The sequence below is a fragment of the Nematolebias whitei genome, chromosome 3, assembly GCF_014905685.2.
Source record: "Nematolebias whitei isolate Nwh7 chromosome 3, NemWhi1, whole genome shotgun sequence".
NCBI lineage: Eukaryota > Metazoa > Chordata > Actinopteri > Cyprinodontiformes > Rivulidae > Nematolebias > Nematolebias whitei.
In genome coordinates, this window is record NC_056500.1 from 43,934,027 (window position 1) to 43,958,835 (window position 24,809).

The following is a 24,809-nucleotide window of genomic DNA, read 5'->3' on the forward strand; positions in this document are numbered from 1 at the left end:
TTAAAGCTTTGTTTCTGAAAACATGTGGGAAAATACATTATGGCCAGATGGAACTAAAGCTGAAAGTTTGGCCCTGATTCTACAAGATGTGGTTGGTGGTGGAGAGAAGGAGAATCTGTGATCAGAAGATCGCCAGTTCGACCCCCTGACAACATCAAAATGTGGGTGGGAAAGGTGAAACACCCACACCTGCTTCCACCCTCGTTGGCCCCACTCTGGGCCCTTGAGCAAGGCTCTTAACCCCCACCATCTGCTCCCCTGGGCACCCTATATGGAAGCTCTCTGCTCCACACAGAGGGCTGTGGTAGCTCAGTGGTCTGTAGATGCGTCAGGAAGGACATCCGGCAGAAAAACAATCACCAAGTCTTCATGTGAGGTAATTCACTGTGCTGACCCGTGAAGAAGGGAGCAGCCGAAAGAAGAGAAAAAGAAAGTTTGGTGCCGAACAAGACTGTAGATTCCCAAGGGAATGCCTTACCTACAGTAAAACATGGCAGTGAAAGTATTATGCTTCAGGGTTGCTTTTCTTCAACCGGGACAACGTGTACGAGTTAAGAACAGTTTGAAATCTGTTTACTTTGGCCAAACCCCTCAAACACCTGACAGAAAGCTCGGTGTGAAGAGGAATTTGTTTTTTCTTTTCTTTTTTTCAAATCAGCAACAACCGAGAGCTTTCATCCAAATCAAGAAAAAACGTGGCTTCACCTGAAGAAAAGTGCAGTCTGAGCCAGAGTCTCAGAGTTTGACCGTTTTTTTAGCACTTTTTAGAAAGATAGCGTGAGAAAACATTACCAAGTAAAGGTGTGGCCTTCTGACAGACTCCCTCCCAGAAACACTGGCAGCTTAAATTAAACCAGGAGGTGTTGGATCAAAGAACTGCACGTGCTCCAGTTCTGAATGAACAAAGCTCCCCAGATAGGAAGCTGAGTTTCTTCTGTTCTAGAATAGAGTTGCTTTTTTCCCCAACTTTTAAGATTTGCCATTTTGTGCACACTTGTAACCAGCTTGACCATCATTTTGTTTGTGCAGTTTTCTCAGTTGTATTGAACAAAATATGTGCCACAAAAAAAGTGGGAAAAGTTTAGAAATCATTTCCTGTTTCATTTTGTTAACACAAACCCTGGCATTTTAACAGGAGTGTGCAGACTTGTTTTCTTCATACTGGTATACGGTGAATATGGCAGAATATAGCAGCAGCTTGCATGTCAGAATTCATGCCATATGCTGGCCTAAATATTTCCTCGACCTCAATAAGTGCAAGGTTCAATACTGACATGTCTTCATGCGCGCTTATTGGGCCTTTAGACAATTAGGAAAACCTTAAAACCTTAAATGCTCCTTCTTGAGCATGTGATCAGCTGGTTTTGGTTGTCAGCAGCAAAACTGGTTGATCCACCCTGAGACGGTGCTATTTAAGAGACTGAGCTGAATACATCTCCTCAGACTGAGGAAGTCTCTCGGATGAGAGACGAAACGTTTCTACATTTTTTGTTGATTTGCTTTGTTTTGTTTTTTTGACTGTCCAGAGGACCAGATTTAACTTTTTTAGATTTTTCTACCTGGATTATTGAGCATGCATCAGGATACTTAAGGTCACAGGTTACTGATTGAGCTCAACCTCACACATTTCCTTGCCGTTCCAAAAATCTTACCTCAAATGGAAACCCCAATCCAAACACAAAAAGAAAAATGAAAAAGGAAAGAAAGTGATGAATAAAAAGAGGCACTAATGCGCTGATGCATTTCACTGTAGAGTGAAGAGTGGAAGTGGGCCGAGAAAATCAGAGACAGCTCAAAGAAAAAACATGCAAGCTGGTAAGATAAACTAGAGTTTGAGTACGAAGCCAGAGATAAAGGGAGATGACTCCGTTGACCAACAGCTTCTGTGAGCTGAAAACGATCATCTGGTTTATAAAGTCATAGATTTTGTGCCTTAATTCTGCAGTGTTCTGGTTCCAGGAGAGACATTCTCCATTGGGGAATATTCCTGAACTACCTTCATTATAAAAAGCTAAAAATAAACCATTTCCATCTACCAGCCTTCCTACAGCGAATGTTTCTAAGATTTGCTTTTGAAATTAGCTCTTGAACAACTGGGCTGAGAACAACATACCTGAGAAGTTTCTTGTGACCAGCAAAGTGGTCAGTATTGCTCCCTGCAGTGACAGAGAAGGAAAGAAGGAGGACACGACGATGGACAGAGAAGGAGAAGATAGTGGGGAAGATTGATTAAATGGCTGCAGCAAGAAAAGAAAAGCTTTGCAGCAGAGGACTGTACAGGTTTTAGAGAACAGCTCATCATTTTTCAGTTGTACTGAAAGGTCTTCTGAGAGGGCGAGGAGACGTGGCTGGATGGATGATCAGGCATAAATAGAAGCGTCTGAAGTTTCACCTTGAGCTTCCTCCTGGCATTAAACTTCTTCAGGCACTCCACAGTCTCCTGCCGGTGCATCATGGAAGCGACAGTGGAGCGTTGCTGCAGAACGAAGAGGAGAGATTTCGAGGGTCAGAAGAGAAAGAGGACGAGAACACAGCTGTGGGGCGTTACGTGATTGTAAACGTTCAAACAAATGAGGATTTCTGCATGAGTGGCACTAAATCATAAGCAGTGTAGATCTGTACTCCTTTGTGCATGTGAGGCTGTGACGTACGCAGATCCAGGGGTGTTTGAGAGCTTCGGCCGCCGTGATGCGTTTACTGGGGTTGATGGTTAGCATCTTGTTAATCAGATCTTTGGCCTCTGGAGTTACTGTGTCCCACTCCGGGGACGGAAACTGTCACAAATAAAGAAATAAATAAATGAAAAAGTGCATTCAAAGCAGTCACTGCAGACACAGGAGAAAATAAAACACTCTGCACTTGTTTTACTGCAAAGACAAAGCAGCAAGAACAAAGAAACGGTAAATCAAATATGTTTGAAATCATCATTTTTATTGACGATATTTGACTATTTCAATATTTTAAGAAAACATATGAGAGCTTTTACTAAATGTCTGAATCTACAACAGGTGGTAAACAAAAGACCCCTTTTTAAGTGTTCAGCTATTTTTTTTGTACATTTTATGAACAGTTAATATCTTACCTGTTGTAGATAACTCTTTAAATAACTTCATTTTGGAGAGCAACAGTTAATTCTGACCAGACTGACAAGCTTGACTGATGTTGGGCCAAGAATGAAGCGTGTTGTTGTCACCTTATATAAAATAAAATGCAAACACTATTTTATCAACTTTAACACTGCTGCCAGTGTTGCATTACCCGGGTATTCCAGCAAAAACATAATATTTCAGTGAAAATGAAAGAGACCCAGGCAGCACAGGAAGTGCTACAAGTCTCTGCTGTGGCCGCCATGCGTCTTTGGAAAAAATAAAAAGAACAGTTCTTTATAAATAACCAAGTAAAACAAAACTGACAGTGGTGTAAAGGTTTGCATGAAAGTATTCAAGCGAACTGTTCTGAAATATTTGGAGACTGGTGCTGCCTCAAGACAGCAGCAATCCACTTTTGGGTTACAATCATCAGTTTGTCTGTCCGGCCAGAACCAATGTCTGTTTTTCTTAACCGAGGTCATTCACAGAGATATCTACAACAGGTAAGATGTTCTTTTTTTCAGTGGCTTTCCTCAACCTCATTTTGAAAGATGTAAACCATCACTTTAAGGTTTTTAAATGACTGATGTGTGTGTGTGCGTGTGTGTGTGTGTGTGTGGGGGGGGGTGTTAATTCATGAGCTCAAGTAGCTTTGCCTTGAACGTCCCGGGTCATAAACTCAACTATTTTGGATCATGAACAACAAACAGTAAAACTGCAGCAGACAGTTAGGACACCAAGAACTTGAACTGAAGTTAAAATCTTTCATAGTTTATGTGTGTGTGTGTGTGGGGGGGGGGGGGGTGTGCACACACTCACGTCGTAAGCTCCAGCCTTGATTTGTTGGTAAAGTCGGTGCTGATCCTCATCCCAGAAGGGAGGGTAGCCCACCAGGAGGATGTACAAAATCACACCTAAACAAAAGTACCACATACGGCGCATTATACACCCAACAATAAACAACAATCTATAGTATCGTAATGGCCTGAACATAAAAAAAACTTGGATAACATTTGACCTTGCCAAACTGGGTCGATGAAAAGTGCAACACTCCGTCTAGTGACAATATGAAGTTGTAAGAGTATGAAGTTTCATTAAATTATCTTGAGCAGATCAGAAGTTATAGAAGAGCAAGAAATCTTTACAGATAAATGGATGGACAAAGATTATAGCACTGTGCAGGCGTACTGTGTAATAAAAAGTAACATGTGACAGAAGCCACATGTAGCCCCTTAACACTTACAAAACTTGTATTAACAACAAAAATGTACATCATTTTACTTTTTATTAACCCCTTTGGCTCCAAATTAAGAGGCCATGAATTCAGATCTGTAGCCCATCAACAAATCTATGTAAACAGTTGTTTACAAAGTGACGCAGTATGAAGAGTATTTACCACAGGCCCACATATCCACTGGTTTCCCATAAGGATCTTTCCTCAGAACTTCTGGAGACAAGTAGCCTGGGGTGCCGGCAAAACCTGGAGGAGGAGGATGGAGAGAGAGGACATGTGGAGGTGGGACTGGGACATTTGGTGTCTTGGCTCACTGTTGCGAGAACATTAATGACAATGATTTGTCCAATTGTTTAGTTTAGAAACAGACTCTTATAAAAACATCTGTGGTTTAATTTGTGCTTTGGAAGAAGCTTTTCTTGGCTGGAGGATGATCACTTGGATGTGGAGAGGACCTGTTTATGTGAACTAGTTCTGGGAAAACTTTAGTCTGAGTGCATTGTTGGACACATTAGACTGTTTATGTTGCTAAGGCAATTTTGTGTTGTAACGCTGCCAATAAAAAATGAAAAAATATAAAAAGGCATGTTTAAAAAATGATTCAAATTTACTTTTGATAGCATCAGTTTCCTGTTACAACAAAACATAAGAACTTGTCATCTTCAAGTCAAACGTATTTTTTAACAACTGCAAGTTTGTATTTAAATGTTTAAATATAACGCGTTTTTCTGGAGAGAAAACTTTGCACAAATCTTTACTCCACTATCCTTGCATTAACAAATGGTCTCTGCATACGACAGAGGTCCTAATAAAATGGATCTCTTAGCCCAAGACAGTTTCTGTCTCTACAAGTAAAATTAAAATGGTGCCCTGTCCAGAGAGCACTTTACAATTTATTTATTTTTTTAACACTTACTCAGCTGTTCTGAAGGTGGGATCTGTGGAAAGATCACAATCAGTATCTGGTGTAGACAGCTCTTTGAATTTCCTCAGAGTTTAATTCTGATCTGAGTGAACAACTAAGGGCCAGTCCATCAGGGGCCACGTTTAAAGTAGACTGCTGCCATCTTAAAATAACTTCTATCCCAAATCTTTCACCGTGGTTCAGGCAAATGTTATTTAATACATGATGTTCCTGCAGGAAGTGCCCTGGGCTGCACTGGAAGTGCTACATGTAGCTACTTCAGCCATTTCAGCTGATCAAAAACACTGAAATACTATGTAAAAACTGTGTAACATGAAATAACAATGTAAAGGATTATAAACTGCTATGAAACCTTTAAGAATGGAGTTGGGTGACATTTGTGCACTTTGGTCTTGATCCAGTTCCAACTGGACAATGGCTTGTCAATCAGGACAAAGTTTAACTCTATTTCTCAAGCTGAGGTTGGTAAGAGAGTTATCTAAGACAGGTAAGATATTGATTTTTCCAAACCTTTCCACAAACGCTCATTTCACCAAACCTGAACTATGACTGTAATGTCTTTGACATTATACAGACGGACTTGAGATTAAGCCAGTCTAGTTGGCAGCTGGTTATCACCTGGAAGTTTATGTGTTTTTACTAACCAGCTGAGTTTAAAAGAGAGAACCCAAGCTGCACCTGTGCAGTTCTCTCTCTCTCCAACAATCACAACTAATGAAAAGTTGATAGATCCACGTTTTGACTGACTACGACCAAAGAAAAGGGTGGATGAATACTCACCAAACCATGCCTGTTGGTCCCCCTGTACCTCGATAGCTAGCCCAAAGTCAGCCAACTTGACCGCCGCCCCCTTCAGCTTACTGGCCAATAGAAGGTTCTCAGGCTGGGGGGGACGGAGTCAAACAGGTTAGAGGTGAGAGGTCACACGCTCAGGGACCATGCTGCCCACAGACACAGATCTAAAATCAGATTAGCCAAACCACACTTTCATCAAATCCAACAGGGACACTAAACTGCTCTTAAATCAGTGTCTGAGGCAACGCCCTTTCTGCCACACGAAGGACAGACACAAACATGTGCACGGGACCAACTCTCAAGGTGACCACGGACATTTCGAATGGTCCAACTATGGACTTGCTCTCTCAGCCTCATGGATTAGGAGGAAGTGATACAACGTTGCTTGTCCACAGCGAAACCCATCTACTGGTAAAATCCATGAGTGGGAGCAAAGGACACACAGAGGTGGGTAAGATACAGGAGGAAGGTGTGAGTGACTCACAGTCAGATGTGTGTACACTGGACACTAACACAGTCTAGAACAATCACAGATATTTGTGAGCCCACAGCATGCAGATCAGCGCACACACTTTCTGAAACAGTCACTCCGACACAGCTGCAGAAAGGTCTTTGCTAACCCAGGGCCACAGAGACAGTGTGCTCTGATGAATAATACATTTCCTAACATTTAGACACTCGGAGCACAGACAGCCTGCAAGCAGTTCACGGCAGACCTACAGCTCGACGGGCACAGACAATCACAGACAGCAGGAACATAATAAAATCACATCACAATACAAAAATCCTATGACACACACTGTAAAGACTTATCATTCCAACAAAAGGCATCTTGACCATAGCAAGTTCAAGCAATTTGAGCTTCTCCCATTATTTACAGCTCTTATGAGCTTCTGATACTTAAAACTTTTTTCTGTTTCAGAAACTACACAAATATTCAACCAAACACTGCCACGCTCACTGCAACATGAGGGCGGCGTTACAAGAAGATACTTGTTCTTGACATTAGCAGGAAAAAAGTGAGCCAAGAAAACCATCTCGACAATCTAACATAACTATGATTTAACGTATAAGAGCAAACACAAGGAGAACATAGAAGTCTGAGAAGCATCATTTAAAAGCCCATTTAGGTGTGGTCTTGTGGAGTTCTTGTCAGTAGTCAGTATTTTACATGTGGCACAAAGCCGTCAGAGGGATCTCAGCTTGGAGAATCAGAGAGAGTCTCATAACTTATGTTCACACTGCAGGTAAAAGTGGTTCAGATCTGATTTATTTATGTATTTTACACTGACGTTACAACTCTTTTTGTTTTCAGTTCAGACCCAGGTCACTTTCATATGTGGTACATATATAGGATTATGCAACTCAGTCCAAATAATGATATTATTGATGCCAGTGTCATGTACAGTGGTCCCTCGTTTATCACGGGTGTTGGGGCCACGCCCACCCGTGATAAGTGAGAACCGCAAAGTAGGGAGACAGTAGTTCAAGTTCAGTTCAAGTTCCGTAAACTTTGTCATGACATGTGCCAGGCTGTAATCACACTCCTCACCTGTTACTCCCAATGTCCCTCCTTAAATAAACAATTTAAATTTGAATATTGCAACATTTTAAATTAACAATCCATGCTGCATAGATTGTTTATTTAAAAGTTACAATATAGGACGGATCAGAAGGTCACATTTACGCACAGAGGTGCTGCGCGGAGTCCTTGTCTCCTCCTCCTCTCCAAATACTGGCCCTCCTCAGCGGGGCTGCATACTGAAAAACACCCCCTCTCTCCTCCTCGCAGACCCCGAAACAGAAATGATCATTTGTTCCACAGAATAAATCAATTCCCTGCGAACAGTGCACGTTATGCACAGAAACGTCTCCAATCTCTACCCAGCGTGCGCACACATCAGCAGGTGTCTGAACTCCTGCTACATTTTCAGACATAACAAATAAAAAAGCTTACTGTAAAAAATTAATTAAAAATACAAAGAGAGAAATGTTTCATGTGTTATTCACATTATACGTCACGTTTCAAAACAACGGCGCTAATTTGGCAAAATAACAACAGCGATCAAAATGTCAAAAAGACTGTCCAATTTACTTTAATAAAAAATGGATGGATGGATGGATGGATGGATGGATGGATGGATGGATGGAAGGAAGGATGGATGGATGGATGGATGGATGGATGGACGGACGGACGGACGGACGGACGGACGGACGGACGGACGGACGGACGGACGGACGGAAGGAAGGATGGATGGATGGATGGATGGATGGATGGATGGATGGACGGACGGAAGGAAGGATGGATGGATGGATGGATGGATGGATGGATGGATGGATGGATTAATTAATTGATTGTCCTTAGTTGGACAACAGAAAACTGAAGCCTTCAGGTGCTTCAATCGGTGCCACGAGACTGGAGCAGGAGCGGAGAAGAGTTCAGCTCAGAAACGTGGAGTGGGGGGAGGGAGGAGGGGGTTTGTGACACCTGACAGAATCAGAGCTGCTCATTCACACACAACCTGCTGTTCTTCTCCAAAATAGTAATTTTATTAAGTGTTTACAAATGTAGGTAAATGTTGATGTATAACAACCTGTTAAAATACACCAAAATGCAGGAAATGGCATCTCTGTTGTTCAAAATTTTCTGAGAGAGGACACATGGACCCCGACACCCCGACACCCCGACACCCCCACCCCCGACCCGCTGTTCCGGCATCAATCAAATTAAGCCCTGGCTACTACCACAACAAAATTTGCTTCACTTTGTGGTAGCAGGGTTATATGCAGATATCTGTAGGTATTTACGCTAAATAATGTGTTGCAACAGGGGTCGCAGTCTGTTGTTAAAACACGTTGTAGAAGAAAATGTGTTAATTTGACAAAAAGTAATGTGATTTAAATAACTACAACTCATCATTTGTTTGATTTTTTGTAAAGTTTTGGTTGTTTTAGATTGTTAAAAACGTACATTCACGTTAAGTTTGACTAGCCATTGGCTTGACTCCGATGAGAGAATCCTCCCTGATTTTTCACACTGAGACCGGACTGATTGCTGCCCACTGCAGGTAAGATACTGACTACTCCACAGAAACCCACCCAAAGTTCAAACCATCGTTTCAGAAGGAGCAGAAGGTGACAACGTACAGAATGTAAGTCGGTTTAATTATTGCCTTCATGTCTTACGCGGTGAGTTTCATCTGCGTCTGTGGTCGTACAAACCTTCAAGTCTCTGTGAACAATGCCGTTGACATGGCAGTGATGGACACTCTCCAGGATCTGCTGTATGCAGTGGCTGATGGCAGAAGGACAGAGAAAGAAGCAAAAGGCGGAAAGGTGAATAACAGGAGGAGGTGAGGGGGAAAAGATAAAAAGGGGAGAGAACGAGCAACGTTTCACCGCGTACATCGCACACCTTCCCATAAGACCTCATGTGTGTCATGTTGTTGTCTTGCGGGATGATGATGACGTCACATGACACGAGACGTTTTTCACCAGATTTAGTGTCATAAACTACACAGCAGCACCAAAGCTGAACAACATTGAGGCCACGCAAACAAAACAGCAACCCTCTCTTGCCGTCTTTCTCTGGGGAGGCCATATTTCCGCACAAAGCTGGCACAGTATGGTAGGCTGTGTGTGATTTATACGGCAGGCTTTACGTCATTAATCATCTGTATAAATAACTCCATGAGGTCCCTCAGAGAGAAGGCAGCTGGAGCGTCCCTCTGAGACGGCCATATGTGAAACACACACAAAGTTCGCTCCAGTCGTGGACAGAGATGTACGATGGCTGCAGTGCTCAGCAGTGTGTGTTTCATGTGTGTGTGTTGACACGGCTGTGTTACCTGGCATCAGCCTCGCTGTAGTACTCCCTGGCTACGATGTCCTCAAACAGCTCTCCTCCCGTCACCCTGCAGGGACATGGACAACATGAGCTCCTGAACGATTCTCCACTGGAAAGTTGAAAAGAAGCTTCTGTAGCTCCATAAATGAACTCATTTTAACACATCTTGTAGCTAAATTATAAAAGGAGATTAAAATAAAACCCTGTTAGGGCTGAGATTTTCTCTCTGTGCGTTTTCAATAATATGGTGTTTTATGCAAGTCATGAGCAGATGTTGTGCAGCTGTTTATTACTGTGTAGGCTCTAATGAAGTGCATTATTTTCACATGTTTAAACTGAAACTCTGGAGTTTTTATTATTACGAAATCTGTTGTTCGGATTTTTCTGTGATTATGTTTGGCATGATGTATGAGCTGCTGAGGCCAGACGATAGTTGTGTGGATTCAGAGAATAGTAGTGTAACTAGTGTTTATAGCTTTGGAGCTCGTGAGCAAGCTTCGGGTAGTTTTTACTCTTTCATTTATTTTTCAACATCTAACTACGGTAATTTCAGCGTGTTTGCTGTTGAATAATAAATTTATTGCTATTTAAAACATCTCATGAGATTTGTAGAGCTTTGATGATGCTGTTCTTGTAATCAATTGTCAGCAGTGAGAAATAATATTAAAAGACACATAAACCTTATTGACTACAATTGCGGACACAAAATGTTAATAAATGACAATGGACAACTTGGGCGGGGGGTGGGGGGGTCATGGGAGACGACATGGTTACAGGTAGATCCATAAAAAAATTCAAAGGTAAATCCTTTTGCAATGCAAATGCAATGAAATGTTCAGGATGAGAAGAAACTACTTTGAATCACTAAATAAACAAGAAATACTAAAACATGCAATAAAAGTACAAAATAAAGTACCAAAAGTGAAAAAGAAATATTATATTCATACGGTCCAAAATAAATATAGTAAACATCAAAATGGTAATATATAACAGTGCAAGTAGGATTAATTAGTATAAATAAGTATTTCTTATACTGTATTGCTTAAATGTACATGATATATATATATATATATATATATATATATATATATATATAGTACATAAGTAACATAAACTACACAGATAGTGAGTAACATTTAGATTGATGTAATTGAATTATGATTAAGTTATTTAGTTAAATGAGTTGAGTAGTTGAGTTGCAGGACCACAGATGAAAAGTCAGACTTTTCTCAAACTCAAGTACAGAAATACTTGAGCATTTTATCAATCAATCAATCAACCTTTATTTATACAGGTAAATCCCATTGAGCCTCGAGGACTCATTTACAAGAGAGACCTGATTTCAACAAAGAAAGATGACAACAATGGACAACAGCAACAACAATAAGCAGTTATAAAAACTCATACTACAGTTTTTTTTTTTTTTTTTTTTTTTTTTTTAACAAATAGGATGGCTAAAAGGAAAAAGGTAACAAAACCAAAAAAACTGCTAGATTCCAAGACAAATGTATAAAACTAAAAACAGGAACATGTCTGCATTGGTCCCTGCCAGGAGTCCAACAGATTCTTAAAGCCACTTAGAGAGGTCAAGGTCGAGAGCTTCAAATCAAAAAAAAAAATCAACTTGAGCATTTTATTAATTTAACTTTGAATGTTCTTAAATATAAAACATCAAAATTTTAAAAGATTTAAAAGGAGGGAGCAGCCGAAAGAAACTTACTAAACCATGATTTAAAAAAAAACACTAATTGCCACTAAAGCTATAACTTTTATTTTCATAACTAGCACAAAATGAGCCCAACTACAAAAATATTAGGAAACTGCAAAGCACAGGGGAAAATAATCAGTTTACCAATATGGTGATCTCAGGGTCTGTCTAGTTATGATCATTACTTATGTTGTCATTGCTGATATTTGATTATTTACATCATGAATGAACTGTTTTGTCTAAACCAATGGAAATGATTCATATTAAAAAAGAGGGAAAAATATAAAATTTGTCAATTTTATGCACATAGACAAGCTTTTTAAGACCCTCGGAGCATGTGGAGCGGCATTAAGTGTATAACAGATTACAAAGGCAGAGGTTTACAACGCCCTAGAGACCCATCACTGCCTGATGCCTTCAACAGGTTCTACATACGCTTTGAAGACCCGAACAGACCACCCAGCACCAGATTCACATCACCACCGGAAGAGGAGTTCCTCAGCGTGACCTCAGCAGAAGGAAAGAATACTTTCAGGAGGATTAACCCTCACAAGGCAACCAGCCCAGACAACATCCCAGTGTAGGTGCTGAAATACTGTGCTGATCAGCTCTGTGAGGTGCTAGCAGACATCTTTAACTCCTCACTTACCCTGGCAACAGTTCCCACCTGCCTGAAGACTGCCACCATCATCCCAGTCCCAAAGAGCTCTACAGTGACTGGTCTGAATGACTACCGGCCAGTAGCCCTAACCCCGATAGTCGCTAAAGGCTTAGAAAAACTGGTCATGACCCACATCAAAACAACCATCAACATCAGCAAGGACCCTCACCAGTATGCATACCGCAAGGATCGATCGACAGAGGATGCCATCGCCTCTATGGTCCACACTGCTCTCACCCACCTGGAGCAGAAGGACTCTCATGCTCTTTATAGACTTCACATCTGCCTTCAATACCATGATCCCCCAGACCCTGATGGACAAACTACTCACACTAGGATTAAGTCCCTCTATTTGCAGCTGGGTCCTAGACTTCTTAACAAACAGACTGCAGTCAGTGAGGATCCACAGCTTCTCCTCTTCCACCATAACCCTCAGCACTGGCTCCCCTCAGGGCTGTGTGTTGAGCCCCCTCCTGTTTACTCTGCTCATGTATGATTGTGCAGCTACCCATCCAGGCTGTCACATTGTAAAGTTTGCAGATGACACAGCGGTGGTGGGATGCATCACAAACAATGATGAGTCCAGCTACAGGCAGGAGGTGGAACACCTGGAGAGCTGGTGCAAAGAGAACAACCTTCACATCAATGTGAGGAAGATGGTTATGAACTTCAGATGGAACAAGCACACCTATCCCCCCTGAATATAGGAGGATCTGCGGTGGAAGTGGTCTCCAGCTACAAGTACTTGGGTGTGCACCTGAATGACAACCTCAGCTGTGGCAACAACACCATCAGCCTGATCAAGAAAGCTCATCAGAGACTCTACTTCCTCAGGCAGCTGAGAAGAACTGGTCTGGGAAGCTCAGTCCTCACCTCCTTCTACAGGTGTGCAGTGGAGAGCATCCTATGCTCCAACATCAACGTGTGGCATGGAGGCTGCACAGCTGCAGAAAGAAAAGCTTTGCAGAGAGTGGTGAAGGCTGCACAGAAGACTGTTTGAGTCAGTCTCCACACCATCACAGACATCTACACCTCCAGATGCAGGAAGAGAGCCACCTGCATCATGAAGGACCCCACTCACCCAGCACACACACTTGTTGCCCTGCTCCCCTTAGGAAGGAGGTTGAGGAGCATTAAGTGTAGAACCACTAGACTGAGGAACAGCTTCTACCCTGAGGCTGTTAGGCTCATGAATCTCTAATAATCACTGTGAAAAAACAAATCACTGTAATGCCACTTGATTGTTGATATGTGCTGCTGATTATCATGCTGCTGATTTCATGCTGCTAATTTATTTCATGCTGCTGTATTTATTCATATTCATTCGTACTCATCTACTCACACAGACTCATGTTCGTGCTGCTGTTGTTCGGCGTATTGTTTTTGCACTATTAAGTGTTTAGTATATTTTTAATTTAGTGTATTTCTTAGTTCATATCTTAGATCTTATTACTGTTTTTCTTTTACAATTTATACTTTTGTTGGATGTAACTGGGACCATGTGTACACAATGTCGTTCCACCACATGTACCACAAGAGATGCAAATGACAATAAAGAAACCTTGACCTTGACTGTGACCTTTTATGGGTTTAATCAAAGCCCAAAGAGAGTTTTAATTGGTGAAGAAATTATTTTTGTTTAATTATGTTTAAAAATAAATGAAAGCATCTCTAAAGATTGCTTTGCACTCATTAATACAGCAGGAACTGTGGAATGTGAGCGTGGTGGAGGGGGTCCATTACTCACAGATCAAACACCAAGTAGTGGAAACCTTCCTCTGATATGCTGTCATGGAGTCTTACTGTAAGAGATTTCACACAAACAGATCAGAAAACAAAGAAATCAAACACAACGGAACAAAACTGTCCAGATAAACCACAGTTTCACTGCTCAGTGTGAATATTTGTAGGACGACCTTCAAACAGAGCAACAACCATGTTGTGGAAAGTTGTCATTTTAAATGTGAACTATAACTATGATTAGGTCAAAAGCATGATCACTAAAATTGTTTTTTTCCTCACATAAAATTCACAATTAAGTGTAACAAATAGACTTACAAAAGAAAACATAAACTTGTAAACCATGCGAGTGTTTGGCTGCAGCCATGTTTTCACCCTGAAGTCAATCACTTACAAAGATGATGACGTTGCACTAAGAAGTTGGCTTTTGAAACAGAAAAAAAACATCCCATTGCTGAGGGATTTGAATAGTGAATGTTTGTAGTTTTTGAATAGAGGTAGTTTTTATTTTTGTGGCTCATCTGAGGCAGCCCAGAGTGACGGATCCTGATGGGTGGAGGAAAAACATTTTATCCACCACCAGGTGCAATACTGGAGCCAGGGGGGGCCTTTCTGGGTGGAGTTTGCATGTTCTCTCCGTGCATGTGGGTTTTCTCTGGGTACTCCAGTTTCCTCCCAAAGACCAAAAACATGCATGTTAGGCTGATTGGTAACTCTAAATTGTCTCTAGGTGTGAGTGAGAGAGCGAATGGTTGTTTGTCTCATTTGTCTCCATGTGTCCCTGCAATGGACTGGAGACCTGTTCAGTGTGTCCCTGCCTTGATTTGAAAGACTAAAAACAGAGACATGAAGAAACAAAACCAACGATTCCGTGGAGAAGTAAGAAAGCAAAAGAAGAACTGTATTAAGGGTCAGTGGTTAACAGAGAGGACTTCTGTGTCTTTCTGATGACTCAGCTAGAAGAAGGCAGGTACCTCATCATTTAAACACACACACACACACACACATACAGACTAACACACATAAACTTGCTTGCGCTTTTTCTTAGATGTAGCCTAACTGTGCCTGAAAGATACTAAATAGTTATCGCAGAAATCTCAGCAGAACTGGAAAGGCGTGTGTGTGTGTGTATTGGGGGGGGGGGGTCGAGGACATTCAGCTCACCGATGTTGGGGTGCTTTAATAGACGACAGATCCTCGCCTCTCTCTCCAGTTTTTGATGATCTGAAGAAGAAAACACAGAGAAGAGAGAGACGGGGACATTACGATTCGTTATGGCTCCCCGTGCGCTGATTTAAATCCTCTGACATGAAGTTGGCAGCAGCTTGGTTTGGCCTCGATGGAGGTCACGTTGTGTTTTCGTGTTACTGTCACTGTCAGTGTGTTTGTGTTGGGTCTGTCGGTGTGTGCTGGCTTCGAGTCAGCCTCTTCTTGTCTTTATCAGAACCGAAGCACTTGACAGAAATAATGTGGCCTGATATGGACTTGGTTCTGTCACAAGCAGGCAGGACACAACAACAACACAACGAAGAGGCACGGGGGGGGGGGGGGGGGGGTGTCAATTTAACCTTTTACTGACAAACTTAACATCAGCTATGAAAATGTGCACCGGGATCAAGTTTGCTGTTCTCAAATCATCTGCACAACTTTGCAAATACTCTAAGTTTAACAGTGGAGATCAAGAGATAAAGAGAGAGGTGAGGAAACGAAAGGCTTCATCAAAGTAGTGGTGGATCAAAGTGATGTTGGGTTTGTATGAAATAGACTGGCTTATACTGTAACACCCCCCCCCCCCCCCCAAAAAAAAAAATATTTTTTTAAAGTCTGCTCTTTGGACAGTTTGTCCATCTTGTCTGAGTATGGATGTGAGAAGTTAAATGGCTTATTTTGAAATGTAATTCAAACACTTCAAAAAGTTACTTGTTGCGTGAAATAAAAAACCTGAAATAACATTTAACATTTTTCTCCACAGTTTTATTGTTTCCTTTCAGAATTAGGCATTTATATTGTTTTGAAGTAACACATACAAGCTGAGTCAAGTTTTAGGTCTGATTCAACTTTTTCATTTTGCTAAATGTTTGTTAAACTCATTTATAATTACTTGTGGAATAAGTCAGTTTATTTTCTAATTTGTCGGTGAATTAAAACAAATCAGCAAAAGCTAAACTATGTTTGAGGAGTTCAAATTAATTTGATTCAGACTTGGTAAAAAAAATTATTAGCTATCAAAGTATATATTGTTATTTATTCGTTATTTTTATTTAGCATTTTATTTATATTGAACACTTCATACAATTTTCACTAAGTAAAGCTGTAATGGTTTAATTATTTTTTGTCTATTTCAGCCAGAATAAAGCTGAATGAACTGGTCAGCATCATTTTAAAGACAAATGTTGGGTCTAAATACTGAAAATTGTTAAAAAATAATTAATAATAATAATAATTTTGTGCTGAAAATAAAACCAAAACATCACAGTGATGGATAACTTGCTCGCCTGTGAGCAAAAAAACACTAAAGTTCAAAAACTAAAAAGAGGGTCAGTCAGCTTCACTGCAGCAGAATCCCAAACAGGAAGCATGGCATCCTCAGGGAGAGACTTCATGAGCGCGACGTGACATTAATCTGTCTGTCAGGGTAAAAAGCTAAACTCCAAAGACTCTGACTCAGTTGTTCTGGGTCAGAACCGAGACTCAGATTGGTGACAGCAGTCGTCACAACGAGTGACGCCATTTGGAGTTGAACCACTTTAGTCACACGTCAGAGCATGAGCTGCAGCTGCCCCATCAATAAATCTGACCATCTCCTTGTTTTTCACTCTGGGGCTGGTCTCCTCCTGCCTACATACATATTTTGGAAATGGTGGGTTCTGGCAAACAAAACAAAAACCAACAACACCAGAAAGTTTTCTCTGCAGTGTCACCAGTTTGTCTCTTGTGATCTGAGTGATGCTGTTTTTGAACCACCACAGTGAACAGAGAGAAAACCATAATAAGTGTTTTTATTCGTTATTAGTCCACATAGATATGAGTTTTTGGCAAGAACCTAAACTTCCAGGTTGTATAAAACCAATATATGACAGAGAGATGTTGACCTCGTTCTGACTGATTAAACTGCATTAAACAGCATTGCTCCCACATCTATGACCAAAGAGCAGAGGAAGGAGAAACTACTTTGTATTTCTGGAACTAAATAGATTTTTATTTTTGTATTTTGATCAAACTATATCACAAGTGGGCAGCACGGTGGCGCAACTGGTAGAGCTGCTGCCTCTCAGCGAGCAGGTCCTTGGTTCACACCCCGGTCCAGGGGCCTCTCTGGGTGGAGTTTACATGTTCTCTCCGTGCATGCGTGGGTTTTCTCCGGGTGCTCCGGTTTCCTCCCACAGACCAAAAACATGCATGTTAGGCTGATTGGTAACTCTAAATTGTCCCTAGGTGTGAGTGAGAGAGTGAATGGTTGTTTGTCTCGTTTGTCTCTATGTGGCCCTGTGATGGACTTGCGACCCGTCCAGGGTGTACCCCGCCCCTCGCACAGTGATTGCTGGACATGGGCACCAGCGACCCCCGTGACCCAAAATGGAATAAACGGGTAAATATAATGAATGGATGGATATATCACAAGCATTACATTAAAACCCCAGGAACGCTTCAGAAAAAAAGTGCATGATGTATGTATTAGGAAAGTGGCACACTCCTACCCATAAAGCCTATAGATATAGTGTTTGTGAGTTTGCCTTGGAAACCAGTCAGTTTTGCTGGGCCCCACTGTCAGCCGTGGAGACGAGCGCAGAGGCTCAGGCGGCCCCTGAAACAAGGGCGGCTCGTGGATTATTAGCAGGACCCTCTGAGCGAGGTCACCGAGCGCTGTTTGGGTGTCACCGTGCAGCTTTGTGGTACTTTACGCCGTAGTGTCACTCAGTCCAACAATCCAAACTCTGATTTTAATCTGATACTTTAAAACACTCGTTCCATTTACTCAATGAACAAGTTTGTCAAATAATCTGACGTTTAATTTTTGACTCTTTTTATATTTTTGTCTCTGGTTAATCAACCTCTGGGGAAACAAACACAAATCATATATATATATTTTTTTTAAATAAATCATATCCGACTGATGCTTTATTAACTTATTACAGCATTTAAGCTCCCTGTAGAAAACAGCAAAAAACTAATAAGTAAATTTGACACTTTCTTTTTTTAATCTTTGGAATGGAATTCACTCAAACCCACGCCAGAGGTCATGTTCTGTTTCTTGCTGCAATTGTTTGTCACGTGACAGGCACCCTCCTCCTCCAGCAGCATTTTCCACCTCCTTTTTCCTTTCACTCTGCCTCCTTCCTCCACAGGTAGCACATCTCCTCGCTGGACATCTGTTGTCTAGCAACTCCTGCACCAATCAGAGCATCAGGCCTCCCCTCTCCTCTGCAGTGGAACCAGCCTTGCATGCAAATTGCAGACATCCCAGAGTTCACGTGCAACCATCAAACTCACAACGCCACGTTACTGGGACTGTAAGGCGTTCAGGATTACAGATTTATTAGTGAAACATATAAAACAGCTCAATCTGCCACAAACGTACAGAACATCATGTCTGCTTGAGTGAACGAGGACAGTAAACGGCCACATTCAAAGAGTTAGCCTTCACTGGAGGAACGCATGATTGTAGCAGTTTTAGTCAAACTTTGTGGATAACTATTTTGCAAGATGTCATGCTCAGAATACACGTGCACCTAATTTTCTGACTCTGAATTTAGTTTTTATTAGTTGTAAGCCATAATCATCAAAATTACAAGAAATAAAAGCTTGTAATATTTCGCTATATGTGTATTGAATCTATGTAATAAATGAGTTTAACTTTCTTAAATGAGTGACAAAAAAAATATATAACTTTTTCACGATATTCTAATTTCTTTTAGATGCACATGTGAATGACTTTCAGCTACAGTCACACCAGAGTTCATGTCAGTTTCTGTAAAACTGCTTGAGTTACAACCATCATCACGTTAGCTGTTGTCTATGAGCTGTTGAACATGTTTTGCTTGTACTGCAATAACTCCAAATATTAAGCAGCTGCAGATGTATATCCAGTGGTTACTTTCTGAACGTTGTATAAAAACACATCCAGTTTTTCTGATATATTTTTGCTCAAATGTCAGTATTGTTGTTGACAGGACACAAATGTGCAGATTTCACAAGGACTCAAATGTAAGAAGAGGATTTAATAAGAAGAATCAAAGTAAAAAAGCTGAAGGTGTCGCAAAATATACAGAACACTGAATCACTAAACACAAAAAGACAGCAGATGGTGACATAATATCAGTTCACTTTGACTGAGTTATAGCCAGTTGTGTGTTATCTATCAGTCAGTCTGGCTCCAAAATGTAATCAGTTTTTATTCAATTATTTATGTTTATTCAAATCTGCAAGTGGCTCATGAGATATTCTGCTAACAGACAAAAATGGCTTCAAAAGTTGAATGGAAATTAAATGTCTTGTGCAATCTCCTAGTTCTCAGAATATGTGCTGGGGCTGATCAGCTGCTACCAGCAAGCTTTAGCTCAGATTCACTGAGTTTTAGTTATTTTTATGTTTTAAGGTTATTTGACTATGGCAGCCATCTTAAATCAGGCTGACTCCAAGACGTGATTGGTAAAAACTCATCTAATTAATATTTTGGTAACAGACAGACAGAAACATGAGCACACACACAGACTTGGGCAAAAGTATCTAGTGTTCCTTCTGAAAGTTGGCTACTATGAATACAAAAACAAAAGTGCACGTGAACATTTTATAGCTTTACTTTGTAACAGTCGAATAAAGCCCTTTGCTTTGAAATGCTGCTGCTGCTGCTGTTGCTGCTGCTGCTGCTGCTGCTGCAAGCAGCTAAAATCAGCTTGACCCCCAGAAATCTGAGCTTGATAATAATGAGTTGTGACCGGTTGACAAAAAGGCTTTGTGGTTCCTGAGCATGTCTAAGCATGTAGTAACTGGACCTCTGCTGCCACGCTTCTTTACTGTCCACACTGACAGCTGGACGTGAACTGACGCTGCAACCGTAAACAGAAAACTGCATCTACAAGAAGGACACGTCAAAAGAAAGGTTAGTCAATTACTTGTAACAATTCTCTTGTGTTTTCTTGATGAATATCAGGCTTTGAAACAAGGCTGCACATAAAGTTTACTGGTAAGTGCAGTCAAATACTTTTTCATCTTATTCAAACTACAGTAATCATTAGTAATTATTGACCTGGCGTAAACGAACACACCAGTTCATCACTGATATAACTACAAGCTCAATTAATAAAAAATATCCAGGCCTGTTTAAAAAGAAGAGAGCTTGTCTGCTGGATAATTCACTCCTAAAGGTGTTTGCACTGAAAGGTTTGATGATTAAATATTACGTCACAAGACAAATAAAAAATCCTCTGCAGACATTCAGAAAGTCCCCCCCCACTCCCCTCGCCGCTGCCTCAGTTCTTCAGTTTGTGATGCGTCGCGTCTGCAGCTGCACTGCAGCACTGTTTTGTCTTTGAGGGTTTCATTCCACATTCTGTACATCCACTGGGGACGAACTTAGACAGACGTTCAACATTCGCTGAAAGAAAAGCTGCAGAGGCTGAGCGTGCTTGATGCACAAGGTTACTGATGTCGAGAAAAGATGACAACACGTGTTTCCTGCTGAAACGCTTCATCCAGACACAAATGAATCCGAGCGCATTGCTGTTAAACGTATTGAACCCTTGATTATTATTCATCTTTTTTCATTACAAGTTGTTTCATTTTCATTTGACTGTAGAAACAGCAACACTGAAGTGTTAATGACTGTGTGTATGCTGCAATTTATTTCAAAATTAATCTTTTAACTACAATAAAATTTTTTGCTTATGTGCAATATTTCAAAATAAAACATACGCACTGATAGAAAAAAGAGAGGGAAACACTTAGTTTTTCTGTTCCTATAGCCATGGGTGTCTCCTTAAGGGTAAAAGGTCTTTATAGCAGAATGATTTGGTCTTTAATCAACTAGAGCAAACCAAACGTTTTGTTTGTTGGACCTCCGAACGCCTCGGCAGATGATGAGCCAAGAACAAAAATCAGAACGTTTGCTGACCTTTTCTTTTCACAGCCACAGAGCTATATTATTAATGAAAAAAAAAAAATTTAAACAGAAGAGAAACACAAATATCCTCTGAGCTAAGCAAACAGTACTAGTATTAAAGCTTAATATTAAATTTGTAACACTCTGCAAAAAAGTTCCACAAGAATTGTTCTGTTTCTAGTTTCTGTTTGATAGTAATAGAGCCAGTAAATGATCAACGTGCGTTAAACTTCCTTCTTCACATTGCAGTGGAGATCTAAACCAGGATTGCATCAATTTGTGACTCACTCAAGAAAAATGAGAAGCCCTGCAAATGCTTCAGAACATTTTGTGGACTCCTTTAGCAATGCAAACCACCAGAACTCATAACCCAGTGAGATCCTTCCTTTAGCTGGTGTGGTTGTAGGACATAACGTTCATGAGCGCTTCAGGTGCAAAACTCCAGATATGAGCTGAAATTTAAGAGAAAACTAACAAAAAGCACTTTTATTGTTTCACCTGTACAGTACCAACTCCCAGAATGCATGGGTTTATATGTCTATCTGTTACTAAGATATCTCAGGAACCACTGGAAGTTTTAATGAAACCTGCAGAAAGTGATCGTTTCATGTGCATCTACAACCCAGTAACTTTTGGAATGAATCCAGTTCAAGATGGTCACCAGAATATGTTAAAAATGGACACCCAAATGAATAAAATAAATAAATAAAACAACTCCGAGGGTGATATGTTGTATTAAATTACATATGCAAACCACACAAGTTACAGAAATAACATAAGTAACTCTGTTTTAATTGATGTATCGTCCTCTGTAACAAGCAGCTGAGCACTCTGGGTTGTGGTTGCATTTTACACTTTGCAGACCACTGAGGCCTAATAAAACCATTCAAGAAACTGAGACATGGTCATCCATGACTGGTTCCCAACAGAGGGAGTTATGAAACTGATAACTTTGTCTCTTTCCGCTCCAAGAAGAAACAAAAGGTTGTTAATGTTGAGGATAAATCTGCTCCAGAGCATGACGTCTGCTGCTATATTACCCAGTGCATGGCAGAGAAGCACATTAGACCAACATGTAACATGGTGCATTTCAAGACGACGGTCTGAGGGCGGCTTGACAACAAGACTCAAGCGAAAGAAGCAGACAAACACCAAGTCCCTTTAATATTCACATATAATTAGATGCAGAAATGAAGCCACGACATGCAAGGCCTAACTCTGAGCTTGTGTGCTGCAGACCGGGAGCAATAAGAGATTATAGAACTACAAATCATAGCATGAATGAGTCAAGTTGGAAACATTTTAAAGACCAAGCATTCCTTGAAGAAATGCAGATCACCCTCTGCCTTTCATGCCATAGATTTACACCTAAAATCATGATGAGATTAAGAGTCACCGCTGTTTTGGTCAAACTTTGTAAATGTCAGGATCGTTGTGTTTTGTGGTGTTTTTGTCTTCTGATCATTGTTTGTAGTTTTCTCCGAGTCTGTTTTACTTGTGTTACAGCTTTCTCAGTGTTTTTCCCCTCATATAGTCAGCTCTCGCTCCTTCCACTCTCACCTGATCCTCATCGACTCTCCTCAGGTGTTTGTCATTGTCTATCCTAGTGTCTCTTTAAAATATGTCTCATTTTGTTCGTCCCTTGTCTGTGGACTGTGCTTCCTAAAGCCAGTCAGTCGCTGTCCCTCTGTGTCTCCCAGAACTGGTATTTTGTCTTCATCCTGGGTTCAAACAGAACATGATAGTAAATCACATTTTGCACAGTTTTATAATCTGTGAGATGTCAGGGTATGTGCAGAGGAGGACTCAGCTACTATCACCTCAAACTTTATCTCTGTATCTGTAAATGGGACTGCATTGTAGTCATTTATGTCTTGGGTAAAGATGATTAACTCTGGTTGACAAATTTACAGTAATACAAACTTCAGTCGTTTCTTGTTTACTGGAAATATGCGCGGCTTCGGATGTTATCAGTCCATTAAATGGCCGTTATTAATTGTTATCATCCCCATATGTAGCGGTGAAACTGCCCCACCTACCTCCTAGTAGGTTTAAAGGTACGTTATTATCGTTATTTTTGCTGATAATAGGCAGCGTCACACGGGGGGTAAACCACGAAGTGTCTTTTTAGTTTTTTTTTCAGCTCATGTAACCCTTTTCCTAAATGTAAGCTTACACCTGACCCTGAGGACCAACCCTAAACTTAACCCCTTTACCCTTATGCCTAAACCTAACCAAGACCGTAAACCAACCGCCAGACCCTTTACTGTAAACCAAACCACGTGAAGCTATTATGAGCAGTAACAAAGGTAAAAACAGAGCCTACTATCATCGCTAACAACGTACCTTTAAACCCACTAGGAGGTACAGGAGGGGCAGTCTGACCGCTACATATGGAGATGATAACAACTAATAACGGCCATTTAATGGCTGATAACATTCGAAGCCGGTGAATGTGCCACAAATTACTATCATTACTACTATAATTATTCCAAACTAAATACTCAAAAATAGTATTAATTGAAATCTAAAATGACAGCTACTCCTTCTTTCAGCTGCTGTCTTTACAGGTTATCTGCAACAAATCTGCTTCCATCTCATCCAGTCCAGGGAATCTCCTCTGCTGTACCAACCCTCATACCCTCCTCAAACAGCTATAAACCATCTATGAGATTGTTCTCTGTTCCTTCTCCCTGGCAGATATATATTGAACAGCCTTTGCTCTCAATCTTCTGTCCACTGACAAACAGTCTTTAGTTTGCTCAACTTGAGCTGTCCCTCAGCTAGACACATTTATAGTCCTGCAAAGAAGATGCAAACAGTTTGCGATAACAAAGACACTAACTTTAGCTGTAAAGACTGAAAATTAAAGCATTCACAGGTTCTCTCTGTTTATAGGAGTGAGTTTACTTCATATGTGTTGGTGGTGTCAAACCAAAAACATTGATGTGTCTGTGGTTGTCTTGTGCATGCTTTACTTTATACTGTTGTCCACAACCAAGTCAAATATAATTATATTAATATATTTTCAGGGATAAAAATCTCATATTTGTACGCAAGCTGAAAATAAGAAACAAATAAAATGTCTATAATTAAATCCAGTTGAATTGATTGATAAATTGCAAAGTCAATACCTGAAGCTTATTCACAGTTTAGATGTTTTACTGATCGTCTTGGAAAAAATGACGTCATTCATCTTTGGCACATCGCCTCCAATGTACAAACAGCACGCACAGCATATTTATATAGATAATAACACATAAATGTTTAAAGCTCATATGTCCAGATCAAATGCAGGTAAAAACCCGTGTCTTCTTTAAACACAGAATAATCCCTGCACGTGTGTGTGTATCAGATGGAGACAGACAGCGTGAAAGCACGACCAGCATTTATTTTTAGCATTCAAGTACCCGGTGAGTCATGTGATTCCCTCCTTGTCACTGATCCCTCCTGTCTCTTCTACCCTCCTGGTTCTCCATCGTCATATCTTACCCCTCTCCCAGAATCATATCAACCGTCTCTCCCCACCTTTTTCTCTTGCTTCGGGGGAGGTGGAACAGATAATAATAGGAATGAAAATGGCAACAAAAAAAAAAAAAAAGAAAACATTTTCATCCTAGCAAATGATAGAAAACTGTCATCCCTAGCTCTACATCACCGTGTCATTCTTGCTGCTGCAATGCAACATTCGAAGGGTGACATATACAGCAT

General features: G+C 40.7%; 1 protein-coding gene across 1 annotated transcript in view; it reads right to left on the reverse strand.

Annotated features, from left to right (window-relative positions):
• Positions 1–24,809, reverse strand: part of camk2d2 (calcium/calmodulin-dependent protein kinase (CaM kinase) II delta 2) — a 48,296-nt gene that overhangs the window by 13,349 nt on the left and 10,138 nt on the right. The window contains exons 3-12 of the mRNA XM_037698284.1: positions 15,164–15,223; positions 14,007–14,061; positions 9,892–9,957; positions 9,266–9,338; positions 6,029–6,131; positions 4,486–4,569; positions 3,909–4,003; positions 2,652–2,774; positions 2,393–2,476; positions 2,114–2,156 (exon numbers count right to left, since the gene is read on the reverse strand). Coding sequence (XP_037554212.1) covers positions 2,114–2,156; positions 2,393–2,476; positions 2,652–2,774; positions 3,909–4,003; positions 4,486–4,569; positions 6,029–6,131; positions 9,266–9,338; positions 9,892–9,957; positions 14,007–14,061; positions 15,164–15,223 — 786 coding nt within the window. The remainder of the gene's footprint in view (positions 1–2,113; positions 2,157–2,392; positions 2,477–2,651; positions 2,775–3,908; positions 4,004–4,485; positions 4,570–6,028; positions 6,132–9,265; positions 9,339–9,891; positions 9,958–14,006; positions 14,062–15,163; positions 15,224–24,809) is intronic.